The sequence below is a fragment of the Cupressus sempervirens genome, chromosome 9 (genome assembly GCF_028749045.1).
Source record: "Cupressus sempervirens isolate cs-2001-9-10 chromosome 9, ASM2874904v1, whole genome shotgun sequence".
NCBI classification, from domain to species: Eukaryota; Viridiplantae; Streptophyta; class Pinopsida; order Cupressales; family Cupressaceae; genus Cupressus; species Cupressus sempervirens.
Window position 1 is genome coordinate 794,337,801 of NC_143126.1, and position 19,951 is coordinate 794,357,751.

The 19,951-nt window shown below is 34.5% G+C and overlaps 1 protein-coding gene across 8 annotated transcripts in view; it reads left to right on the forward strand.

The window, feature by feature from the left end:
- Nucleotides 1–18,311, forward strand: part of LOC149541104 (uncharacterized) — a 37,711-nt gene extending 19,400 nt beyond the window's left edge. For 4 of the 8 annotated variants that reach the window (XM_089802100.1, XM_089802105.1, XM_089802104.1 and 1 more), the window contains 2 exons: nucleotides 7,489–7,665; nucleotides 8,043–8,383. In XM_089802100.1, the coding sequence (XP_089658226.1) occupies nucleotides 7,489–7,610 (122 nt within the window). In that variant the 3' untranslated portion in view covers nucleotides 7,611–7,665; nucleotides 8,043–8,383. Of the gene's footprint in view, nucleotides 1–7,488; nucleotides 7,666–8,023; nucleotides 8,384–17,904 lie in introns of those variants that run through there. The other 4 variants (XM_089802101.1, XM_089802106.1, XM_089802107.1 and 1 more) reach the window with 3 other exon arrangements.
- Nucleotides 18,312–19,951: the final 1,640 nt, after the last annotated feature.

Sequence of the window (19,951 nt, forward strand, 5' to 3'; positions counted from 1 at the left end):
CTGAGGGTAAAACACCAAATACTAAATCGTCTTGAATAAGGATGCTCATATGCTAAACAATGTATTTGGATTGTGTGATCAAATGAGACAACCTCAAGGTTCCTTCTTATTGTGGACTTTTACATCAATATTAATGACTTGATATTTTGGTTATCACAAAGGGACGTATGCTGTTCAATCAGTGAATATGAACTTAACTTTACTTCTTCAATTACTTCCAACTTAATAAGTTGCAAAGAGAGAAAGTATAGAAATTCTATCCAACTCTAAGAATGACAGGTTGAGCCTTTAACCTTTCCTTGCTTTGTTGTGTCAACTAGCATAGGAGGGTGCTATCTTTTACAAATGCGGGAATGATTTTCACATTATCAAAATTCATCCAAATATCTTATGAAGGCACAATCTAAATAAACATCTCCAATAGAAGTTAAACACTTGCTATGTAGGCCCAGATCTAACCTTACACTGTCACTTACAATCACCAAGTACCAAAAGGTATGTACATTATGTTCACCATTAATCACAATTCATCAATCTTCCATTCATTTACATTTACTTCTACTTAACATGAAATGAAATCCTTAGTGAGGAATTGAAGAAACCATGCAATACTTAAAAGCAACATTAAGTAATCCACCATGAAGACCAACAATGTATCAGCAATTTCTTTAACAACATTATGACAACAATTTCATCAAGTCTCCTCTCCTACTCTACTTCTACTACTAACTTCTTCATAATGAATCTAAAATCTAATCCCTAGGAATGAGGAGGCCTCGCCCTTTTATAGTTTTTCCATTACAATGAAGGCTCAAGATCAATTCAATGTCAAGGGCCAAGATGAACCCATTTCGAACTCTAATTAGGATTGCCATGCTACCATCCAATTACATGAAGCACCACCTTGTGGGCCAAAAAGAAAAATCAGAATGCTTTTGAGAGCCAATGAGAAAATTGTACCCTTGGCATAATATGATTGCATGTGCTTGAACATGTGTGATTGGAATTTTTTGATTGGTTGAAGACAAGTGGGTACCACCTCATCATCCTTATCTCATAAATTTGATCAATCCTTTGGCTGTGAGAAAATATCTCTTGATACTTAGCATTATGAAGCCTTCAACTGTGATGGCATATTCCCAAATTGCTTCATCTTCTCAAAATTATGCCATCTTTCTTGGAAATTTTCTCATTGCCATGATTTGAACTTGATTGCACTTGTACTTGAAGCTTGATTTTTTTGAAGTGATGCAATCTCCATGCACTTGGATCCTTTAAAATGAACTTGGATTTCAGGAGGAAATTCAAGTTGATAAGTTTTCTCTGATTATGCAAATTTGTTCTTTCTTGACTCCATCTTGATCTCATTCTTGAATATGGACTTCGATAATCTGACTTTGAACCTCCTCATTCGAAGTCCTTGAGCTTGACCTTGCTTGAAGCTTTATCATTCGTCTTCCAAGCCTCTCCTTGCTCTTTATTAACTTGTAAAAATGGGAGAAAAATGTATTAAGCTCACAAAATTGATAACTTTAACAAAATGAAGAAAACCTGAGAGCTTGCATGAAATTAAGATGCATCTAGATTCAACTTTTTCTTGTTAATGATTTGTAGCAATCGATGCAATCTAATACATATGTTATCTATTGATCTTGAGAAAATGATATCTATCATTATTCTGTATTCTGATCAAAATAATTGTCATGAATATTACCAAACATTTTACATGATTAATAATTATAAAGTTAAGCCTCATGTGTGTGTGTGTGTGTGCATATAATCTAACACAATATATATTGAGTATCGACATATCAAATCTGAATATATACATTGATGTATTTATTATATGTAATTGACAGTAATTATCAATCTGTATATTTTCATTTGTATATTACATTATGATTACTGACTTGCATGTTGTGAATCATAACAACATCAAATTAATCTTGTTTGTGAATCTGTTCAAACTTGGGATATGTCTCACGTAGAGACATCTCACTTGGAGAAATTTCATGTAGAGACATGTCTCTATGTGGACTTTGATCCATCTAGGGATATGCCTCTACATGCTTGTCTTGTCATTAGAATATATATATATATGTTGACTGGCAAGTATCTTGAAATGTACAAAAATAAAAGTAGTGCAATCACATGATACAGCAGCAATATAAGTATACCTTCTCAAGGTTGCAGAAAACTATACATACACAATAAACTTGTTTTTCCATCATACTCTGTAATATTGTATTGATAACAAAATTAGAATCTTTGTTAATCAAGGATAAAACATTTTGAATCATTATTCTAGTTCTACTATTGGATTGAGAACAATACAAACTTGAAATAAAATTTAAAATCACCTACAATTTATATCTGATAAGACTTAACATTTTTCCCTATTAAAACATTTTGATTGTGAATTTAACTTTCCTAAGATCTGATTTTCTTGTTACAAGCCAAACTTTGTTTTTTAGCACACTTCAAACTCTGATCTTTCCTTATTTCTCAGTTCAGATTGCTTTCCGCCAGTACTTAACTCTTCTGATTTTGAAGAAAATCAGTGGTGTTCTCACCTCCTAAAATCCTCCCAGAGTCTCAAATCACTGCCTATGAGAAAATGTTTTGGTGCTTTGGATGAGACAATTCACTGCCTATACGAGGAGAAACCGCTGTCTATAGCAGAGGTGAAGCTGTTTTACATTTCTTGTTGCAACGAGTCTTTATCTCTCCCTTTATATAGAGTCCAGACAACCTCAACCTTGAATATGCAGGTCTACATTGGGCCGACTTGGTCTTTTCTAGGCCAATCAAAATCCTTTAGTGGAAGCTTTACTTTTCATCATGGAATGGCAGGGGACAAGGGGATCAGTTTCCAGGGTGACAATTTTTTTATGCCAAGTTTGGGGATGGCAAGGGGATGACTATATAAAATATTTGAAAAATTTAAAATATATACGGAAATTTACATATACACATTACATTAATAAGAAAGCATTGATAAAGCATGCCATTTAAACATCATATAACCTAATGTACAACATTTCATCGTTTCAATGCATAGTAAATAGTCAACTGATACAATACTCAACATGCATTCATGATTTGGAATTCATCGTCAATATGCTGCTCATTTTGATTTTCTTTGTGATTGAAGTCTGAACAATGAATAGTAATACTGAAACAATGCAAGAATGTTAAAAAAAGGACTCTTTCAAGCTTCAAGCTTTGAAAAAACAATGAAAAATAAAAAAAAAAAGCATTGGGAAACATGGAATGCAACTTACCTCTCTTCCTTCCATCACTTGCACCATTGCACTCTCCTCTTCTTTCAAACCCTCTTTGCTGGTGCTTCAAATGACAGACCCTCTTTGCTTGTAATGAGCCCCAAAACAAGACAATGCCTTTTTGGGCAAATCAGAGAGGAGGGGTCCACATAAAGATCTTAAACAATTTGCATTTGTTTTACTGCTGTTGCTCTTTTCCTTTGGGGATGGCTGTCTGTCCTGGGGAGAGTCGAGGGATAACTAAGGTGTCAGGCTGTCAGCCGGCTGGCCCCCAAAATTATTAGCGACATTCCCGGGTTTTTGTTGGCATAACTGATTAATGATGACGATTGGAGAGATTGATTTATAAGTATGATTTTGCAGAGATGTTGTATGATGAGTTGATGAAGATTGGAACAAGATTTGATGACAGGTAAATCAGTTATATTGGTTGTTATTGATGTCAACTATTTGACTAAGTGTTTCAGCATGTTACCACATATACATATTCATTGGAGAAAAGGATGCGTTGCAGTATGAACTAAGTTTTGCTATCCTACAGGAAGGTTAAGTGATGAGTCATGATGTTATTTCTATGATAACACTGATTTGAAGAATTCAGTAAGTTATGTGTAATATAATCAAACCAGGTAATTGTAAAGACAATCAATGATGAACAGTTAAATGATTTGAATGTTACTTCAAATTTGTAAAGAATTAATTGGATCGATCATTGGATATAGTTTAGGATGATGTCAAGATGATATGGTTAAGATAGCACCTCAAAATACATATAGGTAAATGTTGTTTGATGATCAAGAAATGATGCTGATAGGAACAGGCAAACAGGTAAATTGGAGTAAACACGTGAACTAGCTAAACAAACGAACTGGATGAACATGTACAAAGGATGAACAGGTAAATAGGTGAACAAAGAGGCTTATCGGTAAACTAAGAACAATTTGTATAGATTTGAGGTGTGATCGTTAATTTAAATTGTTATTGGGATTGATGATGATTTGCAAAGTGCTGGAAGGTTGATGCTTGAATAATGGAAGGAATTGATTACACATTAGTCGAGGTAATATGTTTGAGGAAGATTCTTCAAGAACTTTCTACATGGTCAAAACAACTTATGGAGTTGGAACAAATTCCAAGGTACAAATCGAATGTGAGTTGACGCAGTTAGGAGAAACTAAAGAATGAATGGTTAGGTTTGATTTGTGATAACAAAATTAATTGTAATCGTTGGATTTAGGTTTTGTTAAGGCGGTGGAATTGAATTTCTACTTAAGGACAAACAAAGAAAGGACTAATTTTGCCGATTGCATTGGAGAGCAAAGTTGGAGAAGGTTGCGATCACAAAGGAAGTTACAAAATCGAGTGTGATCAAGCAAGAGAGCAGTGTATGGTATGTTGGTGAGTTACAAAGCTTAATTGGATTTGATCGAGCAGAGGTAGTAGAAATTCCATATCATTTTCTATCCATTACTTTAGCAATTTTAGTAGAAAAATTCCTTAATTGGGTGGATCCTAACTGGTCCCTTTGTAGAATCCTCTAACTAGGTGAAATTCTAAAGAGAGTTCAAAATCCTCTAACCAGGTGGTGACATTCTAAAGAGAGTTCAAAATCCTCTAACCAAGTGACATTCTAAAGAGAGTTCAAAATCCTCTAACCAAGTGACATTCTAAAGAGAGTTCAAAATTCTCTAACAAGGTTACTCTTAGCAGGGTATAGACTCTAATAGGCCTTGAGGGAAGTCCCTTGATAGGGTAGCATCTAATAATGCTTTTGTAACCCTTAACCGGGCAAGCTCCTAATAGAGCGTATTCCAGAAAAGTACACAATTTTGAGCATCATTCTCACACTTTGGTTTTCACCCTAATTGGGTTTCCATGAGATGTATCTGGTATCATACTTGTGTGGATGATTTTTATGTGTTTGCATGTTATGTGTAGTTTATATTACCTATTGTGTTGATTGAATGTTTAAGAGGTTAAAGTGTTAATCAATTTGATCAATTTGAGTGGGTGTTCAAGTTTGAATTGGTGATTACTGATTCGCCTGCCCTCTCAATAATCATTTCTATATTAACAGTTTCCAGGACGTCCCCTGCCCTTTTTCAAGATTAGGGATGGGGTGGGGATGCCCCTTGCCTTTTTTTTGAGATTGGAGATGGGGTGGGGACTTCCCCTAGCCTTCACCATCTTGGAAATGTCCCCATAATGGGGATGATATTTGACCAATGTTAGGTGATTGTTGTTTCTTGACATTCAACTTTGGCCAATAGTTGATGATTTATATGGTGGAGTATTTTTCTATGTTATTCGACTATTGAATAATTAATTTGGCGGTGTACTTTGAACTTGATTACTTCTGAAATATTACTTCTTTATTACTTATAGTTATGAACCAAAAACGAATACAACTCCAAGTGTTTTTTTAATCAAACATGTGAACCAAACTCTCAAACTTGAAACATAAGGAATACCAGGACTAGTAAGTGAGCTTGATATGTAATCTGCTCCCGTGTACAGAAAATTTTCTTATTGAGAGTATGCTTGCTCTTATTTATATGTACATATGTTGTTATCTGGTATATTGTGGTTGCTGCTTAATTTTTTGCATTGTCATCCTATCAAAGTTTAAATTGGAATTTAGTATTTTATTGGGAAGATTCAAGGATCTTTTGAAGGCTACGTAATCATCTGGTAAGCATAAACGTACAGAATTGTATTTGGAACTTCCATTTATTTGGTCAAAATCAAAGATCTATGACATAAATTTGGAAATTAATCTGTGTGACATAACTTTGAAAATTATCATGGAAAATAACCCGGACTGCAATTAGGATGTCAAAATCTTTGCTTAGTTCAAATAATATGTACCTTGTGAAGTTGGGTTAAGTTCTTCAAAAATACAAAAACAAGAGAGCACATGATACAAGAATTTTATCCTGGAAAATACCCTCCTGCTCGAGGGAAACAACCCAGCCCGCAAGAAATGATGGATCCTATATTCTGATTTCATAACCATTACAAAAAAATTGCTTATGATTAACAACTTCAACCAGACAATCAATAAGCCTACCTTTTGTTTTTGACAAATGTTTCACAGTCGTCTGCTAAAAGTTTAATACAACTGATTACAAACACCTTGATTTACGGATTCAAATTTATGATCATACTCAGATCGAAGACAATATTGCATTGCAAAATGTAATATATGACTCAGCAGTACTACACTTAGTGCGATAATAACATGGAACTCCACACCGTTGAAATTACAATCACAGACAAAACAAAAACGGCTCATGTATAGAGAGAATGCAACACTTTAATCACTAGTAATGCTGCTCATAGAACAAAAGCCACACAGGCTCCTATTAGTCTCAATACAGTAGAATGAATCGAGATATCACACAAAACTGAAGATGACCGCCGAGAATACCAAACAACTACCATTATGCAGCATACAGAGCAGAATTTAATGACTGACGCCTTCATAAATTGAATCATCGATCACAAAAGAGAACCGACAACGTCCATAAAGAAATGAACATCTACAAATGAAACTGCCAGCATAATTGATGACATATGCATGTTGCCAAGTCAGCATCCTGTCAATGCCAAGCATAATATATACGCTCCCTTTTCAAACTCCATATAGCTCGATAGCAGAAAGTTATAATAAAATCCATACAGATAAAGTAGAACTAACAGTAAAACCTTCGCAGGTAAATATGATTTCTCCTGCAGCTACTTAAAACATTTAACAAGTTGAACATATTAAGACTCCTAGAAATTGTGTCTATTTTGTGGGCATAAGGAGAAAGTTATTTTTCTCATTAAGTAGCTTCAATAATTATCAATCATGTTTCTAATATTGATTGAAAATTTATGTTCATTCGGGTAGCTTATGCGAATGATCTGTCATTGAGCACCTTGGTATATATATGTGTTGCCTAATCATTCACTACTTCAATCTATGCATAAAATCTAATTTTGATGGATTTGACTCATTTGTATGAGTTGCTCCACCATTCATGACTGCAAACTATGTAGAACTCACTGTTCTTTTTTAATCTTTGTGATTATACGAAAGTTTGTTTTTTATGACTGCTTTGGTTTAATGTAAAAGTTACTGATTAGAGAGGCTCGCTGGTCACTGTATATTTATGTGAATACTTTGCTGAAATTTGAGTGGAATTTCATTTATGCACAGGGTACAAGTTTGATGACGATGATCATGATTCAAGTCCTTTGAAGCTGCAATTCGCATATTTTCCTGGTTCACGTCCAATCACTGCTCCTGTTGCCAGTGAATTGCCTCGTGGAGTATTGTGAAGCTTCAGAATTATCACACTAGTACTCATGATTTATATTTGGACATAGATAACAGGTATGCATCACTGATCTATAAAATAAATGAATAATACTACTGTTATGATTAACTGTAATTTTATTGTGTGTCGACATGCTCTGTTCCTCTTGTCAGTCCCAAAATTATCTAATAGACTAGCCTGATGCTTTCCGGTTCTGAAATTAACTCACTATAAACCGACTTCATGTTTATTCTCTGACTGGGTATTCTGATTCAGCTCTATATGGTTTTACTTGGTCCACATACAATTTACATGTGAGCTTTCATTGGTTTTGATTGTAGTAGTGTCACTTTCTATTTATTTAAGCTAGTTTACCTGTGTTGCCAATTTTTGTAACACACCTGCTTCACATATAAAATTAATATAAATAATCAGATGATTTGTTGTTTTGTAGAAACTGGTTTCTTGGGAGGGTGCTGCTATTGGATGAAATTACCAACTACTTGTGTTTTGAGGAGTATATTATAATGCTAAGCAGATCCAATAACATGTCCTTGGGTCTCTTTTTTTGCAAGTGGTCATTCATATTTATCCAGGGGCATGAGGTGTCAATTAGAATTGCTTTTTTCCAGCTATTTAGGGATATTTACACCGTTTTTTAGCAATTCCAATGTTATGGAATGTGTCTGGATGTTTGAGATCTACAACATATTGATCACATTTGACACTGAAATAGGGTGGATCATTTGTCAAGGTCAAATCATTTGGAGATTTATATAATTTAATGTTTGAATATTTTCAGTGTGGACTGCGTCCAGAGCAGGATTTTTCCTAGCATTGACATTGTACTTAAGTTTTGGGAACCTTATTGTTCTTTTTTACTTTTGACGTTTGATACTGGATTAGTTGGAATTATGCTGATGTAGAATTTTTTTTTTTGGTTTATGCATCATACAACCTATTGATTATTGTGAGCTATTTCTTCAGATACAGTGAGGTATTCACATCCTTTGTGATCAACATGGAGTGTACATTAATTTATTCAATGTTATTTTGGAACATCTTACAGTGGCTATTTGCTATATGAAGATGGTATTTTCCATACATTTTAACATTTAATGGTGTCGTAGAAAATATATAAAGTTATCTTGCAATGATGTGCTAAAAAATTATAGTGACCACCTTGTGTGCTACAACAGAAATGCTTCATGCCATGTGCTGTTGTCACCACAAACACATGGTCAAAGTCCCATGATGTCTCATTCTGTTCTGCACTGCTCTGACAATGCTGCATCTGTTTTGCATGGTTGTTACAGAGTTCCTGAAAGAGGTGCTGGTAAACTCCATACAAAATGCACTGAAGATAAATTCCTTTTTTTTCAGATTGATGAAAACACAAGGAATACAGATCAGGAAGAAGAAACGCTGAAAACATCATGAAAATCTAGTTTGTTTTCCATTTTTCAAATTTGGTTAAAGGTGCATTTTGTATGGAGCTTAGCGGCATCCCCCAAAAGGTAACAGATCAGAGAATCTCCTAGAACCTGTTAGATGTCACATCAAAAAGGGGCTTTGTGACGATATTGGCAATCTTCACAGATATGGAATCCAATACCACAATATAGTTCAAACAATTTTCACTATGATTTGTCTTGGCATCATAAACTGGAATATGAGCAAAATTTGAATCCAACAGCCTTTTAGAGAAGCAGTACATGATATAGTGCAATCAAACTTGAATATGATCTGCCTCAACACTTTGAACTGGATTGCTAGCAATCTGATAAACATTGATTACTTTTATGGAGAAGAATTGTCCACTCTTGAGGAAAACAAAGATGATGTAGCAACTGTTAATCCAAGTTGTGTATGTTCTGATCACTGTTTCTCTATATTTTGCTTCAGTGAAAGATAATACGATTTCCATATGATTCTTGATATAGGAGTGAAAGTGCGGTGAAACTTACACGAGACTCTTTTTTAGAAGTAAAATTACTTTCATCCCAATCTCATGCCCATTTTACTCTAGCATTTCACCAGGTGTTATTGATGTGAGTATTGTGACGCCCCAGCGTGTAAGAGATGGTACTAAGCATCCAATCCTCTCTTGGACAAGGAAACTCCAAATGGTAAACAATGAAAAGTTTGTGTGATCAAGTGAAGTGAGCCTAAGTTTTATAATGCATACTTGCAACTTAATGTTGGACAACTCAATTTAATAGTGTGATATGTTGGTTATCACAAAGGGACTTAACATTGTTCATTCATTGGAATATCAACATTTTAAATGCAAATGGTTTGGCAATGAAGTGCTTCAACTACTAATTAGCATTTTGAAACAAAACACAAAAGAGATTTGGGTTTCAGAATCTGAGCTATATTTATCTCAAATGCAATATTGACGACGAGGTAAAACTAATGCAATATTGATGGTGATGTGAAACTAAACCAATCCTTGCTTTGCTATATTAAACACCTATGCAAAGAAGAGTGTTATCTTCTAAGAATGTGTGTATGGTTTCCAAATTTCTTATATACATTAGAACCATATAATATACAAATCAATGGGCATGAAGCAATTGAAGTTAAGTGTTTGCAATGAGTTCAATCCAACCTTGCTCAACAAGTGTCAAGAAGTACAAGTTTCACCATGAACCAACAATGATTATCCTTTCTACTATTTAACATGAATGACTTTTACCCAACATAATCAAGTCTTATCCAAGAGAGACGTAAAAAACATTGGACACTCCAAAGTAGCACAAGTATTCAATGTGAAAGAACAATGAATTTGCAATTACTTCGGTGGAATTTCAGCTTAATTTCTCCAAAATCTCCCTTCACAAAAGAGAGGAGGGTTTATATAGGAGTCTCAATTACAAGCAACAATCCAAACAGATTTGGAATCAATAGTCAAGATCATCCCAAAATTGGGGTTCATTACACATCATTAAATTCAATGCAACATAAGGATAATATTATCCATATATATATTTTTTGACGAAAGAGAACCAATAGGAAAATTCAATGCTATCAAATCATATAACAATCCATCTTCTAGAATGTGCACACCCTTTTTCATTTTTCTTGTGGCATATTTAACGAATTTGGACACCACTAAATTAAGCACCTCAATTGTGACACTTGGCAAGCTGTTATGTTGCAGTTTTATTCTATCGAAGTCTGCTGAACAAGCATCAAGGACAACTTCCTAATCTGCTATATATTACTGTGAATTGCTGATGTAAACTCCGAGATAAATAAGATCATCCAGCTGCTGCTTCTGGATTCTAGCCTTAGAAAATAAACTACTCTTGACCTTTCTTTTAATTCTTTTAAGTTAAAACCATTGGAAATAGTAACCCCTTGACGTTATATTTCTTTAACAGATGTAAGGATCATTGATTATATTTCCAGAATTGATCCTTTCATATCAATATTATCTTCCTTTGCATGATCAATTGTTGATTACCTTGCTACCAAATAACAACACGAACAATTGGAATCATATGCACTCCCTTCAATTGCTTTCTTCTGAATCAATGTTGATGTAGGATACCTCTTCAATACCATAAGGTGTGGATTTGTGTTGGCTTGAACTGGTAGGAAATTTTACCATATTCATTTGAAGTAGTGTAACTTATTCATGAGAATCATTATCTTATCATAAAATTGGACAATTTTAGTTGGGAATCCTTTTGCTTGTTTCAAATACTTTCAATATATTCCCTCACCTCTTCATGCATGTTCTTCATTGCCTCATAGTTATTGAGTGATTCTTGAAGAACACGAATAGGTGGAGCAAATCCTTGTCTTATTGGCTTCATAAGGCTTTGTATGTACATCAATCTTTTGTTTTCCAGCTGCAATCTTCCTTCTTCTCTTTGACCTTATCTAGCCTTGCCTCAATTGCCTTGGTGGTATCATTCAGCCCTTGAAATTCTTCCTTTTTGATTGATAGTCCAACATCAATTTTTGTCACTTGCTATTCTATGGGATTGATTTCCTTGTTAACCTTATCAACTATTAGAACAACAATTTATAAATGTAGGCTCTTAATCTATCTCTAGTGATTTGAAATAATTTCTTAGCATTCTTTTTTGGCTATATAGCATTGCCAATTTAGGCTAGGCAACCATATTTGTTTTCAATCGGCAAACTTTTACTTTATTATTCACATTATCCTTCAACCTATTAGAAATTGTGGATAATTCCACATCCTCTAGCTTATTGTCATCATTTCCTCTTAAGGTTGAAATAATGTCCCATCTTCCTCATTGTCAGGATTGAAATCTCCTAGATCTTCTCCTAAATCGGCCTCAAGGCGTATAGTAGGGGATGGTGATTGTTATCCTTCAACCTCATGCTTTGTTGATTGAGATGATGAATATTCATCTTGATCCCCTTGAGATCTAATTTTGGTATTAAAATCTTGTCTTGACTCATCATCTCATCCAACATGTCAACCTCCTTAACAAATGTACTCATGGTGGTTTGGACAATATTAGACTTATGCCTCTTATGCTTGAATTCCTCACTAGTGACCTCTTTATTACTTGTGATCTCACATGTCTGTTTCTTATCCTTTTGTAAAAACTTGACCTTTCTCATTATTCCATCCTCAAGTTGATTGTCATTGATTCCTCTCAAGGCTGAAATGATGTCTCTATTTTCCTCATTGTTAGGATTGAAATCTCAAAAAACTTCTTTCTAAATCAACCTCAAGGTGTATAGTACAAGATGCTGGTTGCTATCCTTCAACCTCATGCTTTGTTCATTCGGATGATGACTATTCATCTTGATCCCTTTGAGATAGAACTTCGGTATTAAAATCCTGTCTTGATTAATGATCTTAACTAGCATGTTAATCACCTTAATGAATGGAGCAATTATGGTGGATTGAACAATATTAAGACTATTGCCTCTTATGCTTGGGTTCTTCACTAGTGGCTCTTTATTCTTTATTTATGATCTCTTACTCATCTCTAATCTTTCCTAAAAATTTGACCTTCCTTATTATTCATCTTTGTATTGTTTATTGTTCTTTTGTCTTCGTTGGAAGAAGACTACTCATTTTGTATCCTTCCATAAGTCAAAGTGACATCTTGTTTCCTTGGCTTGTTGATTCATTTGTCTATCCACTCTCTTTTGTCTATAAAATTGCAACTCTATATTATTAGTCATTTTTGCTATATCTAGTGGGGTGCATCTCCAACATTTTCCAAAGTGTGATAGGAAAAATTAAACCTTGCCTACACTTTTCCTTTTGAATGTGATCAAACCCAAACAATTGCCCTACTACCTCAAGCAATAACAATTTGTTTGTAGATGCTTGGGAAGCTTATAAAGCTGAAAGGTGCACCCATGCATCCTTATGTATGTAAAGATTGAGGACTAGATAAATTCTCTATTAATGCCATTACTTCCTTGGATAGCCTTTTCTATGATCCCAATTGTAGTAAATGAGTAAGATATATCGAAAACATGTCATTCACCCTCTTGTAATGTGCCTTTACATGCCACTCCAGTTGAGAATAACAATCATATACCTTTAGCTGAGATTTCATGTTTTCCACGTCAACTTTGCATATCAATCTCATGTATTTGATATTCCTTTCCAACATAAAACCATATAGGATCTCATGTAGAAGGCCTATGTTCTTTCCAAGTTTCATCTAGATGTCCAAGTTATTATCTTTGCCTAATTTATCATTACTGACCCAAGTGATACCTTCTCTATGAAGTAAAACATCCACACAAAAAAGATCAATCCTTGAGGAGTTCCTACGATCTCGCGTAATAGGAATATCATGTCTTCATATTTTTCTTTGAAATATGTACTTATGAGTTTCTTAGATAACTTGAAATGCTATTGCCTTGTCTTAATGAAGCACTGATTATTGATGAAGGTTATTCATGTATCTGGCCTTTTTGTGAACATAGCTTGAGTTTCTTCCTTCATTCTAGTTTGCATTCCTAGATAGTTAGGGATTCAAATGCTTTCCTTGTTGCATCTTTGGTAATGAATGTAGGCACCACCCCCTCAGATGTCTTGATTGTACTTGATTGAGGATCGTAATGTTTTGCATATTCAATCAATACTTAAATGCACTATATTGTTGGAGGAAAACTTGTTGCATGATATATTCCATTCTTCATCATGTTGACCACCAAATAAGGCATTTGATTTTGGGTCCCATAAAATCTATGTTTAATTATCCCCATGTGTTTAAAGTTGGTATCCCCAACTTTCTTCCACTAGGAAGGCATGCAATGTTAATCTCAAATTGGTTTTGACAAGGTAGTGACAAAACACTTAGTTATTATCTATCAATATTACAGTGCAAGCTGAGTGATCAAAGCAAACCGAACAATCAGTGCGAGCCGAGTGATCAAAGTATGTCGAGCATCAATTGCCAGACAATACATGTCGAGTAATATACCTAGTCAGTATTGAGCACCAGTATGTGTCGGGAAAATAGTTTGTGCCGAGTTATTTAGAAGTCGAGTTACAACATTGAAGATATAGTGAATGCCGAGCATCAGAGACTTCAATTGCCGAGTGAACAGTTTTGGACATAGTTGTTTGTAATGGCACAAACTTCTATGTAAACCATTTTTGAGCTGACTTAATGATTGTTTTACGATTCTAGAAGATGTATACAGATATATTACGAATCCCTATGCAGTATATGCAACCAATCAAATTGAAGGATTTTCTAAGCGGCAAAATTGATCAACCTCAGTCGTTGATTCTAACCTAACCCTAGCCCACTTGTGTTTACTTAAGGAGACAAACCCTAAACAGTTTGTATGCCTGAAGGAAGAGGAGACACGAGAGACGAATGCTAAGTGTAGAGAGAGCATTCATTGTGGCTATGGAGGTTGTGATAATGTTATGAATTGTAGAATCAATTAGAGAGAACACAGGAAAGCAGAGAGATGACATATGAGACATATCTGATTAGAAGGATCAAGTACACATTATAAAAAAAAATATGACATCTAACAACAAAGTGCTCCCCGAAGGATCATGGTGCTGAATCATTATAACAGGTGATGCAGAACAAATCTCCTAATAGAGTAGTCTTAATAGGCTTATGTAAATCTCTTAATCGAGTGCTTGTTTTATTGCAAGTTTAAGTCCTCTAACAAGGTACACTTTTAGCATGGTGTTTAAATCCTTTAACAGGGTGAGACCTAACAATCTTTGCAAGCCATTAATAGGCTAGACCTTTCACAGGGTAGATTATAGTTTATGGTCAAACTTCTTGTAAAGATTTGTGGGTGTCATCCCTACCCCAGTTTTACATTCTCATTGGAGGGTTTCTGGGTAACAAATTTATTGTGTTATTTGTTTCATGCTATGGATGAACATGTGTAGTTAAGCTATTTCAGTTTACATGCTAAATTGTGAGATGGATGTGGGTGAATGTTTCATGGTCAAAGTTTTGAAGCACTGATTCACCCCCCCTACCCCCCTTAGAGTTTACTTTCCCATTGTTATTTTCAACAATTGGTAGTAGAGCTAGGTTGTTTGGAAAGGAAAGCTTTACAACTTTGAGGAAAGATCTTGAAGATGGAAGTCTACAAGTTGGGAAAGACTATTGAGAACTAGAAGATTGAAATCCAGCTTGCCCTACACCAACTCATGGAAGCAAGAGAAGAATTGGAGCATTCATTGAGGACAAGGAAAGAGATAGCTATTGAGAAAAATGACACTCGTTACCAAGAGGAAGACACTACTGAATTGTTTGAGAATGGAAACTCGAGTGAGTTTGATGTAGAAGTTGTAGCTCTGATGGAAAAAAATGGTGCCCTAACTGAAGAGGTCAGAAATCTTAAGATAGAACAAAAAGTCCAATCTATATTGCTATGTCAGGTGTTTGAGCAAAAAAAAAGGTTGAGAAAGACACAGTCCTAATTGAGGATGCAAAAGAACACTGATAAACAAACTAGAAGAGAAGACATCAGATGTGAAAAAGATTGCTAACATGCAACTAGATACAGTGAATTAATTGATGATTGCAAACCATGAATTGAATAGAAAGGACATCGAGATCACAATCCTGAAGTCACATAATGAACAATTGAGGAATGAACTGAGAAAAGAAAAGGAATTTGCTAAAAGTTTAAACAAACCTAGTAAAGCCATCAAATACTTTGAGAAACTAATGAGATCTCCTAGATCCAACAATGATACTGTTGGATTGGGTTACACCAGTATCGAGAAAGGAGAATCATCTAAATGTTATGAACAAAGAATCATCTCAGATTGGTTTTGACAAGGCAGTGACAAAACACAGTCATTATCTATCAGTATTACAGTGCAAGCAGAGTGATTAGAGCAAGCTGAGCAATTAGTGTGAGCCGAGTGGTCAAAGCATGCCGAGGATTAGTTGCCAGACAATACATGTCGAGTAATATGCCTAGTTAGTACTGAGCACCATTATATGCCAGGCAGATAATGCCGATTTACAACATTGAAGATATAGTGAATGCTAAGCATCAGAGATTTCAATTGCTGAGGGAATAGTTTTGGACATATTTGTATATAATGGCACAAACCTCTATGTAAACTATTTTTGGGCCAACTTAACGATTGTTTTACGATTCTAGAAGATGCATACATATGTATATTATGAATCCCTATGGAGTACATGCAACCACTCAAATTGAGGGATGTTCTAAGCGGCAAAATGGATCAACCTCAGTCATTGATTCTAACCTAACCCTAGCCCACTTGTGTTTACTTAAGGAGACAAACCTTAAATAGTTTGTATGCGTGAAGGAAGAGAAGGAGATGTAAGAAAGACAAATGGTAAGTGCAGGGAGAGCATTCATGGTGGCTATGGAGGTTGTGATAGTGTTATGAATTGTAGAATCAATTAGAGAGAACATAGGAAAGCAGAGAGAGAGGACATATGAGACATATCTGATCAGAAGGATCAAGTACACATTATAAAAGAGAAGATCTGACAACTAACAACATAGTGCTAACAAAACAATCATGAATCTAATAGGTGATGTAGAGCAAATCTCCTAACAGAGTAGTTTTAACAGGCTTATGTAAATCTCTTAATCGAGTGCTTGTTTTATTGCAAGTTTAAGTCCTCCAACAAGGCACACTTTTAGCATGGTGTTTAAATCCTTTAATAGGGTGAGACTTAACAGTCTTTGTAAGTCTTTAATAGGGCAAACCTTTCATAGGGTAGATCATAGTTTATGGTCAAACTTCTTGTAACCTTAATTGGCCACACTTACAGCTATAGTAGTGAAAATATGTGGGTGTCTTGCCCACCCCAATTTTACCTTCTCATTGGAGGGTTTCTGGGTAACAATTCTTTTGTGTTGTGTTATTTGTTTCATGCTATGGATGAACATGTGTAGTTAAGCTATTTCAATTTACATGCTAAATTGTGAGATGGATGTGTGGTGAATGTGTTATGGTCAAAGTTTTGAAGCACCAATTCACCCCCCCTGTCAGACTTTACTTTCCCATTGTTTATTTCCACAATGTGAGACTCTAGATGATGTACCTTGAACATCCTCTTCATTTGAGTATTCTTAGCAACTATCTCGGTCTTTGCCTTAGACATGATCTTACACAAAGCTTGTAGTCAATCATCTTTAAAATAATTAATAATGTTAATTGCAAAATTCATCAATTTCTGATTTGACTTGGGAATTTCAAACATTTCACATTTCTAAAATTAGATTATCAACAAAGCAAAATTTTGAATTGCTAGATCTAAAAATTAAGTTTAATAAGCTATCATCTCTAAAACTTGATTTTCAAACCCTAACCAAGTGTGATTACAAAGTTTAAAATTGTGAATGAATTTTGAAAATGACCTTTTGAGTATGAAGTTGATCCTCTTCTTCTGTTAGGTGTATCCCTTCTTATTCTAGGTGTTCAATTTTCTATTTTTTCAAGAAAATTGCTAAGTCTTGATGCAGTCTCGGGTATAAGGGTAATTTTGCATCACCCAAAAATATTTTTATTTTGTCTTATGCAATAAGGGCTATCTTGGTGCAAAGTGGCTATTTTAGGAAGCTTATTATTTTTCAGTAAGATCGTATTCAGAATGCTCTGATTCATCCCTAGAGGCCCATTTCAGCTATATCGACCTGCTAGTAATTTTGGTAGCAAGGAATAAAAATTTGTGAAGTTATCATGTCTATTAGTGAAGTTATTGAATTTTTTTGATGTTGGTAGTAGGGTATAAAAATTTTAAACTCAATTTTGAAGGCTTTAGAGGCCCAAAAGGGGTCAAACCTCAACTGATTAGAGTTTGCACTATTAATCATTGCAGATCAGGTCATGACCTTTCCAAAATGAGCTCATAATGGTCAATCAGAACAACTGGTAATGAATTATGGTGTTTGGAAATCACATCACGTGAAATGGGCAAAGTGAAATTTCTTCAATTTATTTTTTTGAGTTACAAAATTTGTTGGACCTATCTAATGCAATCAAACATGAATAATAATAATGTAGGGTTGGTTGACCTTAGGGTCTAGTGCTAAATTTTTCAAACCTTCTTGGGCGGTATAAAATCACTTATATAAAGAAGGCTCGTATGATTGTCTAGGACAGTTTTGGGATATTGATGGTGGCTCTGGCTTACAAAACATTCCATGTGGTTGTACATGTTTTATTTCTAAAATTTATAATTTCATACTTTTTGAGATAATAAGAAGCTAACTCCTATTCTTACAACTTGCTTTTATTTCTCTATTTTTGTTATATGTTTGTGTTGTTAAGGGGAGTACCCTTCATTAGGTCTCTACTATAATTCACACTTCATTGTGCATGATTATAATTTTTATCTGTCTAATTTTGAGGTTTGCAACCCCTATAACAAGGATAAAATCAAATTTACGAGTTTATTGTGTAGATTTTACACATTTTAGATGTTAATAATCATTCACAGTTGCCATATGATTTCTTCTAATTCTTTATTTTATCTCCATATAGTCAATTGATGCTTGAATTGATGTCAAAATGATTGTGTTTGATACTCTATTATAGGTTTCTCATGAAGAGTCATCTCTCTTGAATGTATTAGACCGAACCTATGTTTTTTTGGTTTCATAATGCTTTGTCTTGAGACAACTTTGCATTGGGCTCCCTTGTACTTTATTTCAATTCCCTCACTTTTACGAAAAACACTGCTCCAAGTGGAAAATCAACTAGCATGGGGACTTAATTAAATTAATTTTTCTTTGGTTTTGTTTACCATATATAGTAGTATAAAATCGATGCCTACAGAGACAACAAGAGCCCTTAATTTTGTCCTGAAAAGATTCACTTAATTTTGCAAGTGGAAAATAAATGCGTATAGGTACAAAATAATTCCATTAGAGTTTAATCCAACCCCACATGTTTTTCACTTGGTGGACATTCAAAGCAACAAGGAAAACATAATCCCTATTTGTAGTCAACTTGTCCTTATACAATTTATTTTTCGTTGCAAATTATATAGCACGAGGTTATTGACCCTTGTACGAACTAGTTTAAACTTTGCACATTTGATCATCAAGTGGAAATTTGGCCTTCATAGGGAGAAAGAGAAAAAGCTAAACACCATATAGACAACATAGTCCCTATATTTTGTCCTTACTTTCATTGCAACATCCCATAAGTACTTCGTTTTTGGCTCTGAGTGGAAGATTGAGTCTCATAAAACTTCCCAATTCCCAACTTGTGTCCCAACTTTTGATAAATATTTTGACATTTGAAGTGAATGTGGAAAATTGACCATCATTAGGACTTACTAGTTTTTACTTGATTTCTTAGTGGGAGTTTGATCCCCAGAATGATTTTGTGTATTTTTGACTTCAATTCAATGGTAATTTTAGTGGTAAATGTTCACCAATTGGAAAAATACAGGGTTTGATGGATCAATAAATTAGTGAATGATATGGATGAACCACCTAGTTTTTATGTGATATGATGTAGTTAAGGATTTTTCCATAAGGAGATTTCAAACCTTGTAGATAGAGTCAACATAGTGGAAATAAACTAGCTTAGATTCTAAACAATATAGATAACAAGCTATGCTGATATTTCCATTGACAAAAAAACTTAGAATTTACATCAAATTGGCCTACAAATATGTAATATTACATTTTAGGTGTACAAGACTGACTATTACAATAACCAACTACTAGCCTTCAAGCTATCATCAAACACCCTAGGTGAATAAGAGGTTTTCCATAAGAGGAACTTATGAGCATATGACATGATTCACAATATAAATTCCATGCTCATTCTTGAGCCAAATATCCTCTGCATATGGATAATCCTAGTGTTGTTTTATCCAAATCTTTCAAACAAAGTAGTATACCTTTCCCTAT